The sequence below is a fragment of the Trichosurus vulpecula genome, chromosome 3 (assembly GCF_011100635.1).
Source record: "Trichosurus vulpecula isolate mTriVul1 chromosome 3, mTriVul1.pri, whole genome shotgun sequence".
Lineage (NCBI taxonomy): Eukaryota > Metazoa > Chordata > Mammalia > Diprotodontia > Phalangeridae > Trichosurus > Trichosurus vulpecula.
This window is the reverse complement of record NC_050575.1, coordinates 92,175,064-92,196,907: the sequence shown is the minus strand read 5'-3', so window position 1 is coordinate 92,196,907 and position 21,844 is coordinate 92,175,064. Positions and strand designations below refer to the sequence as shown.

Genomic DNA, 21,844 nt, shown 5'->3' with positions numbered 1-21,844 from the left:
TAGAAATTCTATTTGAGATATTTTTGTGCCATTTACAGCTTGGTTGAATACGACTTCAGAGTTCATGACTTGGGATTTGCAACTCAAATATCTTACTCTCCCTTTCATGTAATACATCAAATACATTTAGGAAAATAATCATTATTAATTATTAATGAAATGTGTTAAAGGATTAAAAATTGTCATAAATGGTTAAAGCATTAACATTCTGACCCAGGTAGCAAGTATCTGTGGTAAAATAATAAAATTTATGATAATGAAAATTATTATAAAATCATATTGGTTATAATTGTGTCATTATGCCAAGAACTTTTGATTTCATCTGTTTGTGGGAGGGAAAAGGGATATAAGAAGCTTTTTGCTTTCATTGATGTTGGTACTCTCTCCACTGATTGTTTTATATCTGCCCACCTTGTTTAACATATATTCTCCCGTAAGTTCTCCCTAAGTGGTTCATCCAATGGGTTGGGAATTAAAATTACCATCAACCAAATAAGCAACTTACAAAAACTAGGAAATCCTAACCTATCAAATTTCCACTGACCTTGCAAAGTGGAATAGACTTAAAAATACCCTCCTTATTGATAGTGTATGAGCTGAAGTATAAGCAGGTTTACCTTTCAGACATCAAACAGCAGTTGTTATGCTGCATGTAATTTTAAGTTTTATGCTTAAAGCTAGAAATCAAAGTTCAAATGTTTAGGATGCATATGAGTAAAGAGAAGGTACTGCATGAGCAGTAGAACTAAAATATAAAAGCAAATTTAGAATAATTTTCATTAAAAAACTAGGATGAACATGAGTCTTTTGAAAATACTTTTTGAATTAAGTAACTCTGGTATATGTGTATCTGGTTTAGAGGCAGCATGGGGCAGTGACTAGAGAGTTGGCTTTCAGGACAGGAAGGCTTGGGTTTAAGACTCATCTCTCACTCATGCTGACTCTGTGGCTGTGGGCAGGACACTTAACCACTCACTCAGTGTTCCAGACAAACTTCTAATGCTCTCTGTTGTAGAAAAGTTGCCAGTCTGCATTGGGGAAAACAGTTTTCTCCCCAGAATCTCTCATCACTGAAGGAATCATAGGTCCCAATCAGAAATGAAAATGTGCTTGGTTGTAGGAGGTAAGGAGAAGGCTTCCTAGTCTCCATGGGAGGTGTTTGGAGATTACCGCCTATTCAAACCAATACCGTAAAATTGGTAGCAGCTCACGTTGGTCATTTCGGTGTTTTAAGTTTTATAGACTTTCCTCACAGTTCTGTCTTGTAGTTGGTACAGGTGTTTTTCCCATCTTAAAGATGCAGCTAAGGTTAAGTGACTCGACCATGCTCATGTAGCTGGTAAGTGTGAGCTGTGATTCAAACCTATGTCTGCTGACCCTCAAGTCTAGAATTCTTTCTACAATGTGACTTAAGCAGGTTGATTATGAGGGAGTTAGTTCAGAGAGCTGAGATTCCACATGCAGACTTCATAAGAAAGCCAGAGACCACTTACCCCTGGTCATTCCTTGATTAACACCTTTAAATAATTAGAGGTGTGCTCACATCCTCCTACGCTTCGTGGAGGGATTATACATTATACATTCTGAAAAGCTGTAGCTGTTACGCAAACACTAGATTGACACTACCAAGGAAGAAGGGCTTCACATGTGGGCCTAGGAATGGACTTTGTATCTATAATTTGAGGACTGGCTTAGCTAAATGCAGAAAAACTGATTGCCAAATGGTTGTCCTGTAAGACTTCATGCTAATTTTTTTTTTTTTTTGGCCATAGCAACCTATGAAAACCAATTAGTAAGAATTTAAGAGAAAGTTGTGATCTATGTTAGTAATATTGAAGTTAAAGCATGCCCATAAAGGGAGTCTTCTAGATTTTTAAAACTTCCTTGAGGTCAAGAACTTTTTTATTTTTGTCTTGGTCTGAGCATAAAGCTTAATAAATGTCTTTTGAATGAATAAGACCAACATCAGGTAAGGTAATGGAGAGCCCATAACTATCGTTACTGATCTTGTTGCAACACATTCAAGTTTTGACTCAGAAGTGATCAGCTCCGTGTTCTGTTAGCCTCCCACATCCAATCTGTTACCAAGTCCTGTCTATCTTACCTACATAGTATCTCTTGTATAAGCTACCTTCGCTCTTAGCATGGCTGCCAGTGGTGGGGCCTGGTACAGAGACCCTCATCACCTCATACCTGGACTATCACAGCAGCTTTCTGGTAGTCTTCTTGCCTCAGATTTCTCCTTTTTCCAGTTTATCTTCCATTCACCTGTCAAATTGATCTTCCTAAAGCAGAGGTCTGACCATATCACCTTTTGCCCTCATTCAGTAAATTCCACTGATTTTTCTATTACCTCCAGGATCACAGGATAAAATCCTTTGTTTAGCATTAAAAATCCTGCATACCCTAGTTCTCTCCTATCTTTATAGTCTTCTCAGACCTTTCTCCCCTCAATGTACTTTGCAAGTCAATGACACTGGCCCCTTTTCTGTTCCTTACATACATTCTGTTCCTTACAACACTCCATCTTTTGACTCCAAGTAGTTCCACTGGCTATCTCCCATACCTTAAGACTCCCCTCATCTCTGCCTCTTGGCTTTCCTGATTTACTAATCCTACTAATCCCACTTTTTACAAGAAGCATTTCCCAGTCCTCTATAACCTTAGTCCCTTAGCTCTGAAATTATCTTTTTATCCTGAATTTGCCTTGTTTATAAATAAATTTTTGGGACTGGTTTTTTCCCCCTAGTCTTTAGCAGAGTTCTTGGCACTTAATAATGTTGACTTATGATTCACACGTTGCCCAGAAGTCTTCAGATTCCTGAAATTCCTATTAAAATTTCTCCCTTGAGAAGTCACTAGCATTCTTTAAGAAACATTGTATCAGCGTCCATTTCCCGCGTTTTTTAGGGATTAACCTTTATTTTAACTCATCTTTAGCAATTGGCCAGCTTGAACAGGAATACTGGTTTGATTTCCACTGACTATAATATTGCCTAAAATGTAAAATTTGAAGTAACAGCTCATTGGTCAAAAGCAAAGCATGCTTTTAATTTTCTTTCCTCCCGTTCCTTGTCCAGGTGGTTTTAGAAATTTGCACACTATTGTTTTGGGAGCTTGCAAGAATGCTCTTGAAGTAGATCTTGGCTACCTCATCATCACTGCTGCTCGAAGGTATGTCTTCTCTTTTGTTTCACTTGGAGAAATTACACACCATTTTTCCTCTGGGCTGCTGCTATGTGAGCATGGTCAAGTCACTTAACTGAACGATTTTTCAAGTAGGACTTGACCACAAGGTTCTGAAGAGTACTGCTTAAGTTATTGAAGAAAAAAAATAATAGTCCAAAGTGACGTAGCTACTTTGTAAAAGTTATGAAGGTGACTATGTTTAGAATATTTCAGACTCCTTACTAAAGTAGCAACTTTCTGTGTTAGAAGGAATGGGAAATCCATATATCACCATTCTCTTCATGGTTTCTCAGGGTAAATATGGACAACTTTCTTATAGGAGGCCCAGACCAACCAAAATTGGAATGACATTTATCATGAGTAGTGAGAAAGTCTAATGATCACTCTGGGGATTTGTCTTTGGTATCTGTGGAATCAGCATCATTATTTTGGTTGGCTTCTGTGATATAGTAATGATCCTTGGAAAGAAGTATTTTCATAACTGACCTACAAAAGAAGTCTTTGATTTTAGTGGAAATCTTACTTGACTTTCTTATGATCTCATCTTTGTCTCTTTGTTCTTAGGTTACATGAAGTTAGAATCCAGCCTTCTCTAACCAAAGATGGCGTCTTTTCTGCACTCAAGATGGCAGAATTGGAGTTCCCACAGTTTGAAACCCTCCACCTGGGATATGTAGATGAGTTTTTACTGCAGTGTAAGATTATTCTACTTTTGTTTTATCCCTAAGACTGCTTCTCTTGAACCTTAGCAGTTGAAACCCAAAGTTTTGATATACCGTATTGTCCCATATATAAGGTGATCTCAAACCTAATACAATTTTACTTTTCAAAGAGGAGGTTTCCTTATCTGTAAAATGAAGGAGTTGGACTGAATGATCTTTAAGGTCTCTTCTAGCTCTGTCTCATCTTAGGAAAACATTGTAAAATTAGAGCATTTGGTGGGTTTCTCATATGAAACGTCAAAATGTTAATCATTAGAACATCACCAACAACAGATAAGCAGAAGAGAGTTGTTTGCAAATGTTGCCTGCACAATTTTCTTATTGTCTCTCACTGCCTAAGCCCTTTTGCCCTGAAGCTTCCTTTTCCCACAGTTTGTCTTTCATTTGGGTTTATTATGCTGCATTTCTTGAAGCCTTTAATAGTACTCTCAAATAAGCATCCATTCCATGCCTGCAGTAGCCATTCACGCAGTAAGCCCACTGAGGGTTTCTTGACTTTTCCAGATGGTGTTAGAATATGATCTTCAGTGAGCAACCAGTCCATACGCTCTTTCTGCAGGTTGTCTTTGAAAGGCTTGTTCACAGCAACAACCTAGAACCTGCAATTGGGAAGTCATCCCTTCAGGTATACTCATCAAAGTCATTATACATTGCACGAACTTATTTTCTCACCTCATTGGTTAAATGCTCAGGAAAAGCATATTTTTTATTTTGCAAGAACTCTGTACCTTCTCACTCCATGTTTTTAACCAGCCTAAAAGAAGATCCAGAGTTAATTCATTGTTTTTCTTGAAATTCACACCTAACATTCTCTTTGGATACTATCTTGACACTTTAAAGTGAGGTAGTTCAATTCATACTTTAAGAAGGTCTTAAATGGGTCCTGAGGAGGTTGATCAGGTTGGTAAAGGGATTGATGACTTTGCCTTGACTGTAGGGGCCTCATAAGGTTTTCTGGAAGGAATCAGGGAGGTTAGACTTGAGAATTTAAGCTCCTTGAGCAGTTGTTTATGTCCTTGCAATCCCTGTTTTGTTCACTTAGTAGGTACTTAATAAGTTTGTGAAATTGAATTGAGAAGAAAAGGGAGGGAGAAAGAGGGGTTGGGGATGGAAAGGAATCACAGCCCAGGTAGTAGAAGTAGAGAAGTTAGCTGCAAAGAGTCAGATTTAGTTTTGAATTAAGGGAAAACTTTGTAACAACTTGAGCTGGCAAAAATTGAAATAGGTTACTTTGGGAGGCAAAATCAGTGGGTTCCTTACTACTGGAGCTAAGTATGCATACTTACCAGAGATGTAGAATGGATCACTCATTTTTTTATAGGTTGGACAAGGCTTTTGAAGTACCTGCCAACTCCCAAATTCTATAATTCCACTGGTTGATTGAAAGCCTACTATGTGCAGAGCACCATTTAGGTATTGGGGATAACAAAATTGAGATCAGGTACCTTCCTTGCCCTCATGATGTTCTCAGTATAATTAAGGATTATGACACAAAAACAACTTATATATCCCTTATTGCATAATGAGTGTAGAAAGGAGGTGCGAGCAAAATTCTGTATAAGTGAAAAGATCATTGTCGATTAAAAGAGAGGAGGCAGGGTTTTAAAGGATGGTGAGAATTCAGTAGATAGAGCAGAGGGCATCCCAGACATGGGGAAAAGCTTAGAATTATGCAATAAGGATGGCCATTTGTGTATTATGGTAACAGTGTAGAGTACATAGGTGCAGTGCATGGGAGAGATACAGTAATACTACATTATCAAGGACTTTGAATGCCAAGCTAAGGAGATTGAACTTTACTTGATAGGAAGTTAGGAGAGATTTTAGGGTTCTGAACAGATTAAGTAATGTGATAAGATTTATGCTAGTGGTATAAAAGAAAGAGTTTAGTTCCCTAGGTTGAAAGTTAACTGTTGTATGTCCTTCCTAATTTCCAGGAGATTTTACAATTATTTCTTGCTTTTTGTATACACAATTATAAAATGGTGTTAGCAAAAAGTATTAACATCTGCTCAGCACTCAGAATATAATTATGTCTTTTATATAAAATAAGAATGTGGCATTAGGTGGAAAAACTGATCTCTTTCTAAATATTCTGAAAGATGTTGCTCAAAGCTGGGCTTCTACAGAGCAAATCCATTTTAACCCTTCATCCTTTTACCCCATCCTGGAATGGTTCTGAATTGGGATGCTGTGCATCTGTAATGACCTCCTTAGGAGATTTGTGCCTTTTTATAATCCAAAAACATTTTTAAGAGCAGCTAGATAAGTGTTTGCTTCTTTGGCACTCTTGATCTTAAAATTGGCATTGTAATTTCTTTGGTATTTTGACTTTGTTATAATTTCATTCTTTTCCGCATAATCACTGCAGACAGATTTGCCCAGTTTTGGAAACTGGACTTCTAAACTTTGAGCTCTCATCTCTCAATTCTCCACCTTTCTCCTCTTCTCCATCCCTAAAGTCATCCCAAGGGTCTCCCTCCCAAGATAGCTTCTAGGGCAGCCTTTGAAACCATATGGCCTGAAAAGGGCGTCTGAGGCCACTCCTCAAGAATACACATGATATAGCAGGAAGAACACTGTATTTGGACTTAAAGCTCTGTTGCTTATTAGGTTCAAGTACAGGCCTCATGGACAAGTCACTCAACATCCTGGAACTTTGGTTTAATTCTCTACTAAAGGGGGTACTTACGAAAGAAGATCTCTAAGGTGCCTTTTGGCTATAAATGTTATAATAGTAAAAACTCTTTGGGGTTCTAAGGTTTAAAAAATGCCTTTCTCATAATAGCCACATAAAAATTATTAATAATTTTTTTAGATGAGGAAATTGAAACCCAGAGAGATGAATTGAAAACACTTCACCCAACTTTATACAACTAATTTGAGTCAAAGCTGGGCTTTGAATCCATGTCTTTTGATGCCAAGTCCAGTGTTCTTTCCATTAGATCATTTTGCTGCTCTTCTCGCCCCTTAAAAATTTTCCATCTAGCCTTCCCTTTTCAATACCCCAGTTTAACCTCCCTTTTCAGGGAGAAAAGACTCATAAAAAAGGCCTAGGAAAGAGGGTAACAAATCAGACTCTTTTTCCCCCACCCCTGCCTTAATGGGGAAAATGTTACAGATTGAGGATGCTTATGGTGGTGTTTTACATATTGTGAGTTAATGCCCAAGAATGTCATCTCTCTCACCTCCATGCCTTTGACAAGGACTATCCCTCATTCCTGGAATGTACTTCCTCATCTCTGTCCTTTAGAATCTTTTCATTTCTTCAAGACTATGTTCAGGTACCACTCCTTACCTAACCTACCTAATTGTTTCCTGATTCCCCTAATTATCAGTGTTCCTCCCCCCTGAAATTATCTTGTATTTACTTATCTGTATGCCTATTGTATCCCATAGTAGACTGTAAGCTCCTTAAGGTCAGGGACTACTTTCATTTTTTTGTTTTCGTATTTTACACATAATTGGTGCATAATAAATACTCTTTTAATTGAATTGAAAAAGGGAAGACCCAAAGAGGAGGGCTAGGCATTATGCTTTCCTGAAGTGAAATGATTCTTGGAATTTTAGAGGGCCCATAGGTGGAATAAGGGAAAAGATCATAATTTCTAATCTAGTCAAATTTCCTTATTTTACAGATAAGGGAACTGAGATTTGGGAAGTAGAGTGGCTTGTACAAGGTCACACAGAGAGCAAAGATTCTAACCAGGTCCTCTGATTGAACTTAGTTTCCTTCTATGTCACATGGCTTCTTACATCATTAGAACTGGAAAGGAACATAGCATTCATTTTATTCAATCCCCTCATTTTGCATGTGAGGATGCTGAATCCCAGAAATGACGCTGATGGCCCAAGGTCCCAGAGGTAGTAAGTAGGGGAATCGGGAGCCAAATCCTGATATTCTACCTTCACATCCATTACTCTCTCTGCTATATCACACTTCCCTCCTAGAAAAGAATCATGTGCTATAAGATCAGAAATATAAGACCGAAGGAAAACATTGAACATTGTAGCTCAGGAAGACACTTGGGTACAGGAGAATTGAAGTTAATTGTGGAGAAAAGAAGGCAAATTGTGGCTAGAATGAGGGAGAGGCTTGCAGGTAGTGGGGACAAGTGAGGATTGAAGGAGCTGAAAAAACATAGTTTCTCCCTGAAAGTAAAGGGCAAGTCAGTTAGCCACTCTAAGTCTTAGTTTCCTCATCTTTGAAATGAAGGGATTAAACTGCATGATCTCTAAGGAAAGTTCCTTCCAGTTTCTACGTTCTATTAGATTATATAATTCAACTGGTTGCACATGACTGTGTTGTAATTTTCTACTAGTGAACAGATGGGGGACCCTCTCAGAAGCCTGCAGTGACCCAGGCTTCCACTGAGAAAGGAGTTATTCTTTCATTCTACTGGTGGTAGAAAAGCTGCCTAAATCAAGTGAGGCACCAGCCTTCTGTTTGGGGGCTGTCCTGGACACCTGTTAGCAAGAACAATTAGAGCTGTATGTTTATTCTTGGTGGGGACTTTAAGAAGTATTCTAAGCCTCCTGCTTTTGTAATCCAAATGTTAGATTCCCAAGAGCATAACTCTTGAATGTGAGCTTAGTTATATTATTAGAATTTTATTTTACTTTTTTTTTTAAAGCCAGAACTGAAAACCTCACCTTATATTTTGGCCAATACGGTATATTTTTAATTTATTCTTTAGGGGCTGTCAGATGTCACATTCATTTTCTGTCTTCAATTTTATTGCTTTCATGATTGGAAATGAAATTTTTCTAATTCATATTTCTTAATATTAAGAATCTTTGTCCCATTCCTCATTATGATGTGAAGGTGTGCCTCATGTGTAAGCATTATCTTAGCTAAGCCTGGAGAGTCTTGTCACTGGGCATTGACTACTGAGTGATAAATTTATTTGTCCATAGCAACTCATTAAAATTTGCATAGATGGGTGTTGGAGGGCTTTCTAATATAGGTGAAATATTGGTACAGAGTTTAGCCACACAGCTGAAATTAGGGATCCTTGAAGTATTGAGGCATTATTATTAAAATTAGGTTTTTACATTATAAAAGAAACCTTGTTCTTCATGTAAGGTGGGCGGAAGGTAGGAAATAAGCAGAGTTATTTCTCTCCTAGGACTTTGACATTCTGACATTGGTTTCTCATTCTAGGCAAAATGACCAATGCTGATTTGGTGAAGTATGGCTTGGCTGATGTTGTGGAAAATCCTGGCATCATCACAGATATCGGGATGAAAGCTGTCAATGAAGTTTTTTCCTGTATTAAATACCTGCTCATTTACAATTGTCCTCATCTGCATAACCCAAATAATTGGATCACAGGTACTATAAACTCAAAGATATAAACTATTACTGTGTAGCCAAAATAAAATGACACCACCTTGTATTTAGAGCTTCCTTACCAGTTCAAAAACATGGTCCACATTCATCTTGCTTTATCTTGGAGCTGCAGGCTCCATTTCAGGAATTAGCAGCTGTTTTCATTTCTGTCATGCTTTCCTCACACAAGTTGTCTGAGGTAGTGCAAATTTAACACCTCACATTTCCATCAAATGAATTTGATAAAGCACTTGCCTTACAATAATCTCATGAGGTAGGTAACAACAGCTGACATTTATACAGTTCTTTAAAGTCTACAAATCTTATAACCTATGACTTGTGTGGCTAAATATCAGCTCTGCTACTTATTACCTGTGTTACGAGTAGGAAGAGACCTGAGGTGTGATGTTTCCTAACCCTCTATTTTACAGATGAGGAAACTGAGTACCAGTGAGGTTAAGTGATGTGCTCAGAGTTACCCAGTATTTAAATTCATGTCTTCTAACTTCAGATTCAGTTCTTTTTGTACCATGCCATGCCTCTGTTTTTTACTTAACAAGGGAAAAAGGGGATTGGATCAAATGATATCTAAGGTCCCTTTCAGTTCCAAACATAATCCTATACTTAATACTATTTTAGGTTAATTCACTTACCACAATCATGCTTATTTTAAGTCAATACAAATTTGGAGGACCTTTTTCTTATGTCTGAAATTCTCTTTATCTTCACAATAGGCCTCAACCCACAACAAGTATATTCTGAAAGACAAACCTTTTAGAATGTTTGTCACACAGACATTTATATACCAGAAATTGGATTCTAATAGTCCTATATCCCTAGGGAATCATAAAGAGACTTTGAGGTCACATTGACATTTGGTTGCTCTAGCAATGCAGCATGTTTAAACTGATGTTTAAGAGGACTAGCTTTCACTAATTTTTTTACAGTGGTGGTTTAAAAAAGTGTCATAGGTAAGAGCTGCAGAAGCATTATAGTGTAGTAGAATGTTGCATTTAGAGTTAGAGACCTTAGGTTTGACTTCTTTTTAATAGATAGGCTGGGGGGTGTGGTGGGGGGAGGGCGAAGGAAAGGGAAACAGTAGGAATGAGGGATCCTATTGTAGTGGAAAGAGTGCCAAATTTAGAGTCAAAAGACCAAAGTATGAATCCTAGCTCTGCCAATTATAATTGTATTCTGCCAGATACAATTTAGGCAAATCACTTAACATCTCTTGCCCACAGTTTCTTCACCTGCTAAATGAAAAGGTTGGAATAGATAACATCTGTGATTCCAGTTCTAAAATTTGTCTCTATTTTTTTTTTTTATTTATGACCTTTTGTGACTATGCTGTGCTATTATTTTAGTGGAACAAATTTGGCCGCCTAAAATAGGAAGCAAAGTTAAAGGAGTTTAAGACCTGAAATTATTCACTTTTTCTTCTGCAGACCATTCAAGATGGACACGGCTGGTTGACCTCACCTTGGTGAGATGCCATGCAGTTAAACTTGAATCTTTCAGTCAGTTCATTGAGTTGTTGCCAAGCCTGGAGTTTATCTCTCTGGACCAGATGTTTCGAGAACCACCCAAGGTAGATCACACTGGGAATATTTATTTGGCTTATTTTGGAGCTCAGGAACTAAACAAAACAATATGATCTGCAACAGGTATTCTGAAAACAAGTCCACTTTTTGAAAGTTATAAACAAGGAATAATTTTTGAAAACTCTGTGAAAGTTATACAGATAATAGTTTAGGCAGCATAATGTTTAGAAAAAAACTATAAACTAGAAATCAGTAAACCTGGGTCTTACTGCTGGTACTTCCAGTAGCATACTATGTGACTGTAAGCCACTTTCTCTTTCTTGTTCTCAGTTTCCTCTTCTGTAAAATAAAGGGGTTGGACTAAATTATTTCTCAGTTCTAAGCAGATATGTATACTATTTGCAGTAATTTACAGAGAAGAGGAAACTAGAGAAGGGCACTTGGAGAAGTTAGGAACAGGTTAAGACTCTCTGGACTCTTCCATTCATTTTGATGGAAGAAATCTTACTTCCCATTCAAGTTAAGGTCAAAGCCCAGACTGTGATCTGCCTGTCTGGCATGTGTTCTGACCCATCTTGAAAGTCCTGTTCTTAGAGACTGAAAGATTGGGGGCTAAGATACCCAATTGTACTAGAACTTGCCAACTTATGGGGAAGTGTCCCCTAGTAGTCCTTAGTTTCTTCCTCTATAAACAAAGTGTTTGACATATAATCTCCAGCATTCCTTATAGCTCCAAATTTCTGTAACTTAGTAAATTATACCTTTAAAAGTTTTATTTACCCCCAGAGAAAACTGAATCTGCAGTTTAGGTATGCAGACACCAGGTGGTGATGCTTCAGTCACGTGGTCTGAATTACTCCTACTCCCATGAGCACTCTGGCCAAACCGAGCTACAGTATAGTGTAGTTTAAAGGTTGTTATATTTGGAGCTGGATGACCTATGTTTGTATTGTAGCTCTGTGTCTTCTTGCCATTGAGAAAGTCACTTCTGTTTCCTGGGTCTGAGTTTCCTTATCTATAAAATGAGTGAGTACATTGGCCTAGAGCCAGGGTTCTTAACCTGGGTTTAAGATCTCAGGAGGTCCATGAACTTGGATTGGGGGTGGGGAATGGGGGTGGAATACAGATGATTTTCACCAACTTCAGTAGTGATAGTCTACATTTCTGTCATGCTTTTAGAGCTTACAAAGTACTTTCTTCACAATACCCCCATGAGCTATTTTATGCAGATATTATCTCTTTGCATATGAGAAAACCAAGACTCAGGCTGATTGCCTTGACCATGTTCACACAGTTAAGTCATTTTTGGATCCAGGGCTTAAATACGGATCTCCTGCTCAGAGTCCAGTGTTTTTTCCACTGTATCACATTGCCATATCCTCTGTCCCAGAAAATCAAGATATCAACTCATACAAAATATGTAAAATGATTCCAAACAAGCAGAATCGTATATGAGTTCAACATAAAGAAACCTACAGCTCATAAATCACCTTCTTTTATCTCCGCATCATTAAATCCCTTTTCTTGGGGACATGTAACATTTAGAGTGGCTCAGTCTTAGGCAAAAATTAGGAGGTAAAAATGTTTTGAATTTTTACTTTACTAGGCATTTGGAGTAATCATTGCCTTGTCATTGATATCTGGTTGTCTATTTTCCTTAGGGTTGTGCACGTGTTGGTCTGAGTGCAGGTACGGGAATTGGTGTTTCATCAGCCCTGGTGAGCAACCAGAATTCCAACAATGAAAATGACAATCATCAAAACAACAACCCCAATGTACCCAACAATAATCCCCAGCAGGCCAATGACCAGAATGAGGAGAATGAGATGCGTCAGGATGGACAGGCTGAAGAGCAGCAGATTGCAGCTGAGGGTAACCCTGACCTTTTGTGAGCTCGAGACAGAAACAGTTTTTACTTTGCATTCTCTCTCTTTCTCCCCAATTCCCACCTCCTTTTTCTTTCTTCTTCCTGGAATCATCATCCTCTTTATTTCTAGGTTGACTGGTTGAGCAGACAGAGGGCAAATAAGCATTTCTTGTTTTGTTTGCCTTTGCAAAACAACAGACTTGACAGCAGTTCATTTGGAAAGGACCTGAGCGTCCTAGTTACCTACAAGCTCTCTAGTAGTAAACATTAGGGCACAGCAGCTAAGGTAAAACCTACTGTGATTGGGGGAGTTTGACGTTGGGAAGTCACTTAATCTTTTCCCTGGACCTCAGCTTCCTCATCTGTAAAATGAAAAGATTGGATTCGATAACCTCTGAAGTGCCTTTGAGCTCCAGTTCTGCAGTCTAGTAATGCTAAGTTGATTATCTAGACAAAAAGAGGAAATAATCCCACTGTGCTTTACCATCATTACACTATATCTGGAGTATCGTGACCAGTTGTGGTACACTACTTGTTAGTGACAATGTTTTGTGCATCCACGAAAAGTTACAGAAAATGAGGTTCTATGAGAATAAATGAAAGAAACCAGGGATGTTCAGTTTGTATTAAGGAGAGGAGGGAAGAAGATGGAGCCTGCTTTTGTTAACTTTGAATATGTCAAGGGTTGTTATATGAAAGAGGGTTAGATTTGTTCTACTTGGTCTAATAGGCCATAACTAAGGCATTACAGGGAGTTTACAGAGAGGCATATTTTGCCTTGATTTAATGAAAAACTTTCTAACAGAGCTGTTCTGAAATGGAATGAATGAGCTTGGCAGTTAGAGTTCCCTCCCACTTTTGGTCTTTAAGCAGAGGCTGGGTAATCTAACTTGTTGGGGAGGTTGTAGAGACAATTAATGCTTCAGTTGTGGGGGTGGAGATTATCTATCACCTGGATGTTCTCTTCTAAATCTTAGATTCAGTGACTTTCTAGCTATTCTCATAGTGTTTGGTAAATCTATGTGGATGTAGTGATATAAGAAGGGGATGAAGTTTGGAAAGTCACAAATGAAATTGACCATTATTGAGAGGGGAAGTAGAATTTGAAAGCCATGATAGGTGTAAGGGTTGAAGCGTAAAGGCAAAGGTAATAATGTAGAAGGTGAGTAAGAGTTTGGCTTAGCTTAGCCCTACATCATAAAAATCAGGCATGACTCTATCTTTTACTTCCTCCTTACAGAGGAGAATAGCAATGTTTTCTACAGACACTGAATGACAGGTAATTCTCGTCATAGATGTGGAGGTTGCAATGATCAAAGAGTTAAGATGCCTTCATAGGTGACTTAGGAACTGAGCACATGAAAACCTGAGTGCCCCTGCCCTTCTTTCTTTTGCCTCTCTGTCTCCCATAAAAAAGGTTCAGTAAGTTTATTCTCTTGGCTTTTTTTTTTTTCCCGACTTGACCTTTTGGGATGTGAAGAGAGACTCATTTCTCCTGGTCTGTGTGCTGTGTACCAGCAGGAGCTTATTTCATTTCAGAGTCTTTAATGGAGGCAGAGTAACCTACTGTTATGTAGACTGCCTTCATGATAATATTCTTTTATTGTCTAATGTCTGATTCAGTCTAGCCCTTGACTGAGTCTCAAAAGATGAATTTGCTTAAATAGTCTTTGTAATTGAAAGTTTGCATAGACTATTTGTGATCATTGAATAAGACAGTAAAATATAGACTAGTTTGGCCCCTTATACTATAGATTTCAGTTTTTGCCCTCACCAGCTATCATGAACTTAGATAATGCCTATGTTGTTCTAAAGCATGCTTTATTTTTTGTTTCAGAAATGATCTTTTTTAAAAAAGATTAATTTTATTAATTTAAATTTTTTTTTGATTAACAATCATCTAAATCATCTACTCTCTCTTTCCCACTCCCTGTTTCCCCAGGAACAAGCGCACACACACACACACACACACACAATCTAAAGAGTGTAGTTCTTATATAATAGTACTTATATCAGTACCCTCTTTACTCCCAATTTCAAACATAGCTTTCAAAAATGTATTTACTTTTTTATGTTTCTCTTTATTCTCATGATGGTATTTTAAATTTTTAATCTAGCTCTGGTCTTTTCATCAGTAATGCTTGAAAGTGTTTCTGTTTCATTAAAAATCCATTTTTTCCCTTGTATGATTACATTCACTTTTTAGCTGGGTAATATATTCTTGGTTGTAAGCCTGTATCTTTTGCCTTTTGGAATATGGTATGCCATACTCTTGGCTTTTTTATGGTGGTAACTTCTGAATCTTATATGATTCTGACTCTGCTTCCTCATTACTTAAACTCTTTCTTATTGGCAACTTGCTGTAGTTTTTCTTTGACCTGTAACAAGCCCTTGATTTTAGTAATGTCATTCCTAGAAATTTCCATTTGGGGAATTCTTTGAGGAGATAACTATGAATTTTTGCTGTTTTCATTTTACCTTCTGGTGCTGAGAGATCTAGGCAATTGTCTTTCATGATTTCGTGAAATCAAGGCTTTTTTTTTGGTCATGGCTTTCAGGTAGTACGGTGATCGTATCTTTCCTTATCCTGTTTTCCAGGTCCTTAATTTTTGACGTGTTACGCCTTACATTTCCTTCTGTTCTTTCAGCCTCATTTTAATATTTCTTGTTTTCTCATGAAGTCGTTGGACTCCATTTGGCCCATTCTAATTTTCAGGAGTCTTATTACTTGAATAAGATTTTGTAATTCTTGTTCCAAACTATTCATTTTACTCCTTTATTCTCATTTCTTTTCCAATTCTTTTATCTATTATTCCCATTTAGTTTATAATACTTTAAAACATTTTTTAAACTCTTGCATCATTTCTTCAAGGAATTATCATTGATTTTGGGGGCAAACTGTTCTTTCATTTGAAGCTTTGCTTGTAGGTGTTTTAGAATTGTTCCTTTTTTTATTCTGAGTTTGTGCCTTGAACATCCCTAACCTCACAATAGCTCTTTATTGAGTTTTTTGTTTGTTTGTTTTTTAATTTTTATTTATCTTTTTGCATTCTGCTCTGGGCATTCTGGCATCGTTGGTTTAGCTGGAGGAGATGGGGTTGGGGATGTCTCCTTTCTTGTCAGAACAACATGCTGCTCTCTTGGGAAAGGGACTTCATCCACAGTTTGTTCTAAGTGACCTGATGCAGGGGATTCTGAGCGTTGAATCCAGGTGACCTCTTGCTGTTGGCTTTGACCCTGTGGCTGAATCCTTTATAAACTCTGGCACTGCTGCCTTCTGGGTGATGAATCTCTCAACTTCCTCATTTTCAGAATGAGAGGGTTAGGCTAAATCTCTTAAAATTTCTTCCATCTCAATCAGTCTATAAATTCAAAAGGAAAGGACATGAAACAATATAGGCCAAGGAAGTACTGATTCTGTATATTCTCAAACTCTTCTATGAAGCCTTCTACAGCCACTAGAATTCTTCAGTGAACTCTCTCTCTTTTGAATGTCTGCTGTACTCACTCTATTAATAAAACATACAAGATTCTTTTTTTTTCTATATAAATTTCTCATTTCCCCAAGTAAGGTTAATGATTGTTTCTTCTACTATTTGCAAATACAAAGAAAAGGAAATCTGAATAACACAAGATATTGTGCACCTGCCATGAAACATAGGAGGGAATGGCATAATGTGATCCAGAGAGCAAGGAGCTCAGGATTCAGTCAATGGTGACTTACCCTGAAAATCTGAGTTTAACCATACAAGAAAAAAGATGAATGTTCAATGATAAGTATATATTCAGGTATTTGGTTATTTAATTATATTAAGATATTTTAGGTGTTACCTGATCAGATCCATCTGGCTACTTCCTTCTCTGGTATAGCTCCAAACTGACATGTTATGTTATGTTATGTTATATGTATACATATGTGTGTGTATATATATATATATGCATGTACATATGTGTATGTATATATAAATAACATATTATATATTATTCAGTTCTTACCTATATCTGTATGTAAGTCTTCCATAGAGATTCCACCCAAAGCACTGTGAGGTCAACCTGAAATCTCAAGAAAATAAAATTTCTGACTAAGTTGATTGCCAAAATGACAGTCCAACCAGCTCCCATATACCTACTCTAGCAAAACCCTTAAGTTTGTACCAGACCAATTAATAATAAAAACATCTCTAATATTCAGTAAATGATTCCTTCTATTCCAGAACTATGTAACATTTTCTAAGAGCCTGAGGATAAACAAAGCCAATGCTACTTCAGGGTATTCTTCTAGTTTGAATAGAGGCAATGATATGTAATTTACAAGACTCCATTCTTAGACAGTAAAAGCAAAGATCTCCGAGAAAACCCTAGAGTAAAGTTACTTTGAAAGTACAGAAAGTAACAGCAGTACTAAAGTCTTCAGACCATGATGACTTAGGCACAGGGGCTCTGAGGTCCCTAACACTTAGTCCTGAGATGTCAGAGAGGGCCTGGAAAATTCAGAGCTCTGAATCCCCAAGGAACCAATTGAGTTGACCACTCTACTCAGAAGCATAGAAAAACCTGGACCTGGTACAAGGCCCCAGTTCTGGAATTAATACTAGCAAGGTGAGTAGATCAAAGAAAACACTGACCAATATAAAAATTATTGCAAATCTAGGGATGCCCCAGAAGGAGAGAATAATTTCACAACAACTACAAGCAAAGACTAAGAAAAAATATTTTTCCCAAGAACTAATGAATATTTAGAAGAAATGGAGCAAGAGATGAAGGAATTGAAGCCCCCCCCCCAAAAAAAAATAATTGGAAGGAGAATAAATAGCTTAGAAGAGATAACTAGTAGAATAGATTGGTGATTCCATGAGATAACAAGTCTAAGAAAATATTTACAAAATTTTTAGGAACTTCTGATTGATATGAGGAACAAGATAGAGGACTAGACATAGCCTCTTATTCCCACAGCCTCTCAGACCTCTCCAGAATAGAAATTATGCTCCTAAGGTAAAGCAACCTCAGCTGCCTCAATGATCTAGGGCACACATAATCCAAAAGAAGGTTTATTTAAAAAAAAAATAACAGTAACCTATGATCCCATACTCACTAACCTTGAACTCACACAGCACTGTTCCCCCACCTTCCTTCCAGTAGTGAGACTACACTAGTAGAGGCAAGGATATGACCTAGGCCTCCAATAAAACATATTCCTACACCTTTGACTGCTTCCTACTTTCTACTGCCATAGAGGCACCCAACTGTGGAGCTACAGAAATTTACCATAGCTGTGAAAGATAGTCCAGCCATAGCCCTTCAAGGGCAAAAGATGCCACTGCACTATAGCACTAGTGCTGCAAAGCTCTGAACTAGCAGTATTGAGGTGGACAACCCATACAGTAGACAACCCCACAGCATCAGAGCTGCAAAGCTTCAGGCTGCCGATGCCAGGCCAAATAACTAAGGAACAAAGGGAGCAAAACAGGAAGGCATGTGTTTGGGGGGCTGTGTAGCAGTTAGTTAAACCTGAAGAGCATAGTATCCAGCTAGGACCAGTGATGACCACCCAAAAGTCACTTGGAGCAAAGAGCTAGACTGTTCTACTCTGAATTGCCCACTATGGGAAGGGGCTGAGATGCTTTGAGATCCAGTTTTCAAGGTAACTATCTGAAGAGGAGAAGCCAGAAAGTGATAGGGGAAAATAATGCCAGGGTGGGTGGGGTGGGGGGCCTGAAATTACCAAAGATTCCATAAAGAAGAAAACTCAAAGATCTTGAACTTAAGCAGATAAATCAGCAGGGAAAATAGTAACAGCAGAAATGTAAATGTAGTAAACTGTTGTAGGCATCCATGAATCAATATTTCAAAACAAAGGAAACAATTCATCTCTTAATGAGGTGGGGGACCTTGTGGAATGTGAGAACAAGAAACTACAACATATTGTTCCTGAGTGGTAATTCAAAAGAGAAGTGAGAGTTAGGAGAACAGAATTTAATGGCCCACACAGAAAAAACAATGGGCACAATAGAAAAACTGTACTCTACAGTGGTAAGCTTCACCAAAATAAAAAAAGAGAGAACAATAGACTGGGAATGCAAATGTATAAAAATGAAAGACATTGTAGAAGAAGAAAAGCATAACATAGTGATTTTGATGACTGGATCTATAGAGATAACATAAGGATCCTAGATCTCTCAGAGAAACAGTACAGAACCAAAAAATCATAATGAAAGGAATAGAAGAGAACTGCTCAGAATGTCTGAATATAACAAAATAAAATTCTAACGGAAAGAATTCACAGATCTCCAGGAAAAAAAACTCAGACTGTAATCTCCAAGACACAAGTGATTACATTAAAAAAATTGAGTTTAGAAACAACAAGTACTGCAAATGATCAGGAGAAAGAACTTCAAATACAAAGAAAAGGAAATCTGAATAATGCAAGATATTCTGCACCTGCCATAAAACATAGGAGGGAATGGCATAATGTGATCCAGGGAGCAATGGAGCTCAGGATTCCATCCATGTTGACTTAGCCTGCAAATCTGAGTTTAACCATACAAGAAAAAAAGATGAATATTCAATAATAAAGAAGCATTTGAAACATTGTAAGAAAAAAATGAGAATTGATTATTGCTTCTGAAACACCCCCAAAAAAAGAATAGGAGGAGTGAATACACAGAAAGCACAGAAAGACAGAAACAACAATAGAGTGGCAGCAGAGCGAACCGTAAGAGACTTTTTTCTAAATGTACATAAGGAGACACGTAAAGGTGGAAATGTGGAAGAAGTAATAGTGAAGAAATAGATAGGAGGGTACTATAGACAGAACCTATCAACAGCCTGCTTACAGGTGAATCACTATTTTTTTGTATATGATGCATTAGAACATGGGACAGTACATGAAATGGAGGACGGGGAGCAGGGGAATAGAGAGGAAACTGTTGATGTGCTGGGGTCAAATCAAGGGCTAGCAATGAGGAAAAGGTGAGAGCTGTGGTTTCAAAGAAGAGACTATAGGGGAGTGGGTAAATAGGAGGGGAAAGATTGAAAGGGGCAGGGAAAGGAAGGAGGCCTTATTTTGGTGGTGGCTGCGCAGGGTTCCACTGATGAATGCTCCTATGAGATAGTTTATTAAGAGAGATGGAGTGTAACTTGGGGGATTTGATACTCGAAAACTCTGCTTGTCTTGTATTGGTGGGGGGTTTGGAACCCCTGGGGGTAACCTACACCTGGAGAGTGGGAGAGCATGAACCTCAGGGAGGAGATTTTGAGGCAAACAAAAAAAAACCCACCAGCAGAGGGCATAGATCAGTGGTGGGCTGCATAACCAGAGATGTGGTGGGAGAGAGGTCCAAGCATGGAATAGTGTTTGCTCTGATATCTGCAAAAGCACTTTTTTGGGAGTGAAGCAAAGAGGATAAGAGGAATCCAGGAGGCAGGTTCTCTGAAGAAATGGTAGAAAGTGCCTAGAGGGGATAGCCTAGACTGGATATCTTGGAAGCTTTGATTGCATGAAGAAAAGAGAGAGACCAAATAATTATAGGGGTCACAAATCAGAGAATAAAGGTCTAGAGTAGACAGAATGGATAATGAAGAGAGTGAGAGAAATCTTTCTTTTTGGAAATGGGTGCAAAATATGAAATTAAAAAAAAATGAATAGGATTAGTTGAAGGATAGGAGAGGAAAGGGGAATCAACTTGATTGAGATTAAAAAGTGGGGTCAGGGCTTAAGAATTATATTACCAGATAAAAGCAGGAGAGAAAAAGAAACTAATAAGCAAAACCTCCAAAGGAAAGGCTATAGGAGTGAAGGGATTGGGGTGAGAAGAGAGCTAGTAGAAGTTTTCAGTATCTCTCTCTCTCAATTTTGGGTAAGTCTAACAGAGAGGTAACAAGGAAAACATGGAACTAAAATTCTGGAGAAACTAGAATTAAAAAGTTTATAGTGTCCTTTAAATGGAACTGCATAAGAAAATACATATTTCTCATAACCACACAGAACTTTTATAAAAATTGACTGTTAAGACACAGATATTTCAGATAAGTGTAAAAAGGCAGAAATAGTTAATATATCCTTTATAGATCATAATGCAATAAACATAGAAATTGATTCTGTGGTCACCAAAAAAAATATTACTGACCCAAATGGAGACTTCAGTGAAATTTTAAATAATGAAGGGGTCAGACAAGTCACAGAAACAATAACTATGTAAAAATGATGATGATGGAACAATATACTAAAATTTCTGGGATGTAGATGAAGCAGGCTTCAGGGGAAAATCATCCTTATATACATACATTTACAAAATAGGAAAAGAGTGGATTATGAACTAGATATGGGTTTTTAAAAGTTAGCCATCAAATTACAAAAAAACTAAATGTGAGGAAGTATTAAAAATTGGAGAGGAAATAGATAATTTGGAAGCAACCTTAGAAATGCTAAATCAGACTAAAAGCTGTTTCTTCGAAAATAGTAGTAAAATTGATAAACTCTTAGCTAATTTGATTAAAAAGAAGAGAGCAGAGTATCAGATCGATAAAATAGCAAATGAGCAAGGTGAAATGACAGCAAAACTAGAAGAAATAAAAAGTAATCAGAAAAAATATTATGTACATCTCTATGCTAACAAAACTGAAAACATGAAGTAGAGGGATGCCTTCAAAAACATAATACCCTATCAAAACATCAGATAGAGTTTTAAATAACCTAATCTGGGCGGCGGGGGCAAGGGGGTGGTGTTGGGATAGATTTAGTTGTAAAGGAGCTACCAAAGTAGAAGAGGAGTGGGGGAACCATGATACTGACGGATTCACAGGAGAATTTCATCAAACTTTTAAAGAACAATTAGTACTAATACTTCACAATTTATTCTCAAAAATTTAGAAAAAAAGAAGCTCCCTACCAGAATCCTTTGTGAGACAAATATAGTCCTAATGCCTAAACTAGGAAAAGATAAAACACAGAAAGAAAACAATAGACCAATATCACTAATGACCATGACTCAAAAATTTTCAGTAAAAGTCTGTCAGACCGTAGCGATTATCCAAGAAATCATTATGATTAAGTGGTATTCAGGCCGGGGTGCAAGCAAGGATGGTTCAACATTAGGAAAACATCATAATTACATTAAAAATCAAAACATTTAAAACCACTTGATCATTTCTAATAGATACAGAAAATGACTTTGTTCACGAAGTACAACATTCT

General features: G+C 37.5%; 1 protein-coding gene across 4 annotated transcripts in view; it reads left to right on the top strand.

Annotated features, from left to right (window-relative positions):
- The window catches only part of FBXO38 (F-box protein 38), a 119,345-nt gene that overhangs the window by 60,456 nt on the left and 37,045 nt on the right, over positions 1-21,844 (top strand). For all 4 annotated transcript variants that reach the window (XM_036750853.1, XM_036750854.1, XM_036750855.1 and 1 more), the window contains 5 exons: positions 3,081-3,174; positions 3,754-3,884; positions 9,076-9,246; positions 10,689-10,831; positions 12,446-12,656. In XM_036750853.1, coding sequence (XP_036606748.1) covers positions 3,081-3,174; positions 3,754-3,884; positions 9,076-9,246; positions 10,689-10,831; positions 12,446-12,656 — 750 coding nt within the window. The remainder of the gene's footprint in view (positions 1-3,080; positions 3,175-3,753; positions 3,885-9,075; positions 9,247-10,688; positions 10,832-12,445; positions 12,657-21,844) is intronic.